Genomic DNA, 5,193 nt, shown 5'->3' on the forward strand with positions numbered 1-5,193 from the left:
AGGAGGTTTATTTCCCTCTTATTTGTTAATTAAATAAAAAATAAAAATAAAAATAAACTAAAAAAGGGTTTATCTTAATTAAAAATAAATATACAGCAAAAAGTAATACAGGCATACACCGTAAACCGCCCCGAGACATCGCTTTGTCAAGGGTTTAGGGTTTAGGGTTTAGGGTTTAGGGTTTAGGGCTTGGCAGAAAGACCCTCTTCCTCGTATTTGTATTAGTTAAACCCTTGTCAGGGTTTTATGGTGTAAGAGTCTTCGTCAACATCTATTTAATGCTGTTGTGGGGTTTAGGGTTTAGGGTTTAGGGTTTAGGGTTTTCCGAGACCCTACGCCTTCGGCGCAGGGAGCCAACCCAATAGAAGGCCGACAGATCTTCTAAGCGCCCTAAACCCTAGGGTGTAGGGTTTAGGGTTTATGGTTTAGGGTTTGTTGTTTTTGTACACCACAGTATAAACAGAAGAGGCCCCGACATAGGGTTTAATATCCTGCTTTGCTTAGGGTTTAGGGTTTAGGGTTTAGGGTTTAGGGTTTATCCAATGAGGCGTGCTCTGTGTGCCCTGCAAGCAGCAGGGCAGCAGCAGCGACTCTTACCAATATGTTGTCTAGTCAGAACGTACACTGCTGCTGCTGCAGCTGCTGCTGCTGTCACGTTGCAGCAGCAGCAGCAACCACAACAACACCAGCAGTATCTGCAGGGACTGCAGCAGCAGCAGCAGCAGCAGCAACAGCAGCAGCAGCAGCAGCAGCAGAATCATGTCTTGAGTTCTCGTGCTCGTTATTTGCTGCTAAGAAGAAATATGAAGAAATGCACAGAGCAGCAAGAAGAGCGGCAGCGGCAGCGGCAGCAGCAGCGTGCAGCAGCAGCAGCAGCTGCAGCAGCTGCAGCTGCTGCTGCTGCTGAAAATGGAGGTGAATCGGACCTTCAGGCCATCCCTGATCGTGCAGCAGCAGCAGCAGCAGCAGCAGCAGCAGCAGCAGGAGAAGGAGCCGAATCACCAGGAGGAATAGCAGCAGCAGAAACAGCAGCAGCAACAGCAGCAGCAGCAGCAAGAGTTGCTGCACTAGCGCAGCAGCATAAAAGATTAAAAAAAAGAAGAGCAGCAGAATTGCCTCATAGCCATTGGAGTTTTGTAGGTAAAGGTAATGAGGAACCTGTGTCTTGTGTTGCTGCTGCTGCTGCTGTTGCTGCTGCTGCTGCTGCTGCTACTCATGGTCCTGCAGCAGCAGATATGGGCTATGGAGCAGCAGCAGCAGCAGCAGCAGCACAAGTAGCAGCAGGATCTATATTTGAAGAAGACACAGGAGAGCCATTAGATACAATACTAGAGACACAAGACACAGAAGCAGCAGCAGCAGCAGCAACAGATGCAGCAGCAGCAGCAGCAGCAGCAGGACCTGCTGCATTTATACCTAAGGAAGCAGCAAAAATTAAATGTAATGCTGTATGGAGACTACCAGAGGAGACACAAAAGGAGACACTTCCTCCAAGTATATTATACTTGCAGCAGCCTGCTGCTGCTGCTGCTGCTGCTGCTGCTGAGGATTCAGCAGCAGCAGCAGCAACAGACCCCACGCAGGAGCTGCTTGATGGGGCGAAAGTTGCACAGCAGCAGCAGCAGCAGCAGCAACTGCAGCAGCAGCAGCAGCAGCAGCCAAAAGTTTTTGAATGGCCTGAAGATCCGCCACCTTCTGCTGCTGCTGCAGCTGCTGCTGCTGCTGCTGCAGCACGTCGTGAGTGGACATTTAAAGGGGAGCAGCAGCAACTGCAGCAGCAGCAGCAGCAGCAGCAGGAGCGACTAATAGAATTATTAGCTAATAAGGCAGCAGCAGATGTCTCCTTTGCTGCTCCTCCGCAGGCAAGAAAGAAGGTAGAACCCTACAGGTTAATTAAGCATGCATTAAAAGGTCCCTATACACCCGAACAGCAGCAGCAGCAGCAGCAACAGCAGCAGCAGGAACAACAACAGCAGCAGCAGCAGCAGCAGGACACGGAGAAAGTTCCTCCTTGCCCTCGTACTGCTGTTGCTGCAGCTGGTGACGCGGTTATACCTAGCCAACTACCCAGCAGCAGCAACAGCAGCAGCAACAGCAGCAGCAGCAGCAGCAGCAGCAGGGATGATTTATTAGATAGTGGTGCTCGTTTAGTTCGTGATCTAAAGCAGCAAGCATTATTGCATGCATCTAATAGGTGCCTAGACACCCGAATAATACAAGACATAAAGGAGACACTTAATTATTATGATGGTATAGAGAGAAGAAGGAGACAGGAAGAATTAGCAGCAGCAGCAGCAACAACAAATGGGGTGTCTGTGCAGCAACTTATTGCTGAAGGTAGAGGAAGCAGCGAGAATATTGCTGCACTTATTCGTGTAAGAGGTCTATACCCCCAGCAGCAGCAGCAGCAGCAGCAGCAGCAGCAGCAGCAGCAGCAGCAGCAGCAGCAGAAGGGAGTTAGAGGAGGACTTGCTGCTGCAGTTGCGGTGTATGAGGAAGCAGCAGCAGCAGGACTGCAACCAGACACTGAATGGTTTGTGTCTTTGCTGCTGGTAGCAGCAAAAGAGAAGACAGCAGCAGCAGCAGCAGCAGCAAGAATAATATATCTAAAGATGCGTTCTTTGCTGCTGCAGCCAACATCCCGTGTATATGCAGCATTAATGCATGCGCATGCAGCAGCAGGAGATGCAGCAGCAGCAGCAGCAATACTACGTAAGATGGAGGAAGAAGATAATATAAAAGGAGATATTATACATTATACTATATTAATGCATGCATGCATGAATTTGGGGCTGCATGCAGCAGCAGAAAATATTTTTAATTATTGCCGTATATGGAGACAATTATCCCCAGATATAATTATGTATACATTATTAATTAAATTATATATAAAAAAAAAAAATATAAATAAATTATTATCTATTATACAAGATATGCAGGACCTGCATATACACCCCACAGATTATACACTTGCATGCATTATAAATGCATGCAGTAAATATAAATCTTTTTCTTCTTTTTCTTTCCTTTTTTATCATCAAATGGTTGCACAAGCAATGCCTATTACTCCTTATGTATATGAATCCCTTATACAGGTAATTATTATATACGTATATATATATACCTACCTACCTATATAGCTAGCTAGCTAGCTAGCTAGATGGCTAGCTAGCTAGCTAGCTATTTATGTATGTATTTATGTATGTATGTATATATGTATATATGTATGTGTGTATGTATGTATATATGTATATATATGTATATGTATATATTATATAATGTGTTGTGTATGTATGTATGTAGAGACAGAAAGAATGTTTATGTCTTTTGTTATTCCCTTTTTAGGGTTTAGGGTTTAGGGTTTAGGGTTTAGGGTTTAGGGTTTGTGTGGATATACAGGCATGCGCAACAAAAGGTGACGTAGTAGCAGCAAGAGGAATAGTGCAACAAATGCAGCAAGAAGGAATAAAGTTATCTATTCGTGGTTATAATAGTTTATTATATTTATTTGCTGCAGCAAGTAAATTAATAAAAATAAATAAACAAGAAAAATATAATAATATACGTTATGCATGGCATGTAATCCATTGCATGCAGCAGCAACGCATGCAGCCCCAAACACAGACACTAAATAATATTATTCAGGTGTATAGGCATGCAGGTTTTTATCAATATGCTGTGGATATGTTGCAACATTTTAAGGATTTTAATTTAGCTCCTAATCAACAAACATATGCTATACTACTCAGGTAATTAGGGTTTAGGGTTTAGGGTTTAGGGTTTACGAGGGTTTACGAGGGTTTACTAGGGTTTACGAGGGTTTAGGGTTATCTAGGGTTTATTAGGGTTTATGGGTATTTGTTGAAATGGTATTGTTGGAGAATATAAAAGAGTATTTATTAAAATTAGGGTTTAGGGTTTAGGGTTTAGGGTTTAGGGTTTAGGGTTTAGGGTTTATGTATACAGGATGTTTGCATTAGATCTAAATGATCCAGGACGTTTCTTTGCTCTATGGGACTTCTTAAGATCAGACAAAGAAGGAATAAACCCTCAGGAGGCAGCAGCAGCAGCAGCAGCAGCAGCAGAAGAGGAAGAGGAAGCAGCAACAGAAGAAGCATCAGCAGCAGAAGAGGATACCACCAGTTTCCTTAACGAAAACAGCAACAGCAGCAGCAGCAGCAACAGCAGCAGCAGCAGCAGCAGCAGCAGCATAAGCAACAGCAGTCTAAGCAGCAACCTTAGACACCTCTACAGCACCACCGCCACCACCACGAGCACCACGAGCACCGCAACCACCGCCAGCAGCAGCAGCAGCAGCAGCAGCAGCAGCAGCAGCAGCAGCAGGAAAAAAGAAGAAAATTGTATAACAACTAGCCCGCCTATATTAAGATTAGCACTATTAATGAGCATAAAAAGTAAATTATATTCACGTACAATTTACGTTTTACGTATAATGTACATAAAAAAAATATATTTAGATCCCCAGCTAGCTAGACAGCTAGCTATAATAGGTAGGAATAATAAAGAAATACATGAATTAATTAATAATTTATTGCTGCTGCAGCAGCACGAATTATATAATAGCAGCAGGAAAGAGCAGCAGCTGCTGCAGCATTATATTGATAATTATAATGTTGAGGTGTATAGGCAGGGTATTAATAATATAAGGAGTTATATAACAGAAGAACAGCGAATAAGGGAAAAAAAATTAAATAAATTAAATAAATTAAATAAATTAAATAAATTAAATAAAATATATAATTATTATTTACCTATTCATGAATATATTATTAATAAACAAAAAGGAGGAGAAATATACAAAAAAAGACATGATAGACCTACACCTAATCTTGTTGAATGCTGAGGTGTATACGCACCTATTATTTATTTATTTTATTTACTTTTATTTATTTATTTTACTTTATTTATTTATTTTATTTATTTATTTATCCTTTTTATTAGTTATTCTTTTTATTCTCTTGTTTATAGTATATAATTAATTAAGAATAAACCCTAATAAGAATAAACCCTAATAGTAGTAAACCCTAATAATTAATAATAAACCCTAATAAGAATAAACCCTAATAAGAATAAACCCTAATAAGAATAAACCCTAATAAGAATAAACCCTTTATTTATTTCTGTTTCTTTTTATTTTATTCTTTTTTCTTTTATTAAAAAGAAAGGATAAAA

General features: G+C 41.2%; 1 protein-coding gene across 1 annotated transcript; it reads left to right on the top strand.

Moving 5' to 3' along the window:
• Positions 1 to 542: 542 nt before the first annotated feature.
• Positions 543 to 4,667, top strand: EMWEY_00039060 (PPR repeat-containing protein, putative; the record flags this gene model as incomplete). Its single annotated transcript, XM_013478711.1, has 5 exons — positions 543 to 2,533; positions 3,400 to 3,415; positions 3,703 to 3,749; positions 3,967 to 4,415; positions 4,648 to 4,667. The coding sequence occupies 5 exons, from the start codon at positions 543 to 545 to the stop codon at positions 4,665 to 4,667; spliced, it is 2,523 nt and encodes an 840-aa protein (XP_013334165.1).
• Between the last annotated feature and the right edge of the window lie 526 nt (positions 4,668 to 5,193).

Source organism: Eimeria maxima, genomic scaffold (genome assembly GCF_000499605.1).
Source record: "Eimeria maxima Weybridge genomic scaffold, Emw_scaff615, whole genome shotgun sequence".
Classification (NCBI taxonomy): Eukaryota; Apicomplexa; class Conoidasida; order Eucoccidiorida; family Eimeriidae; genus Eimeria; species Eimeria maxima.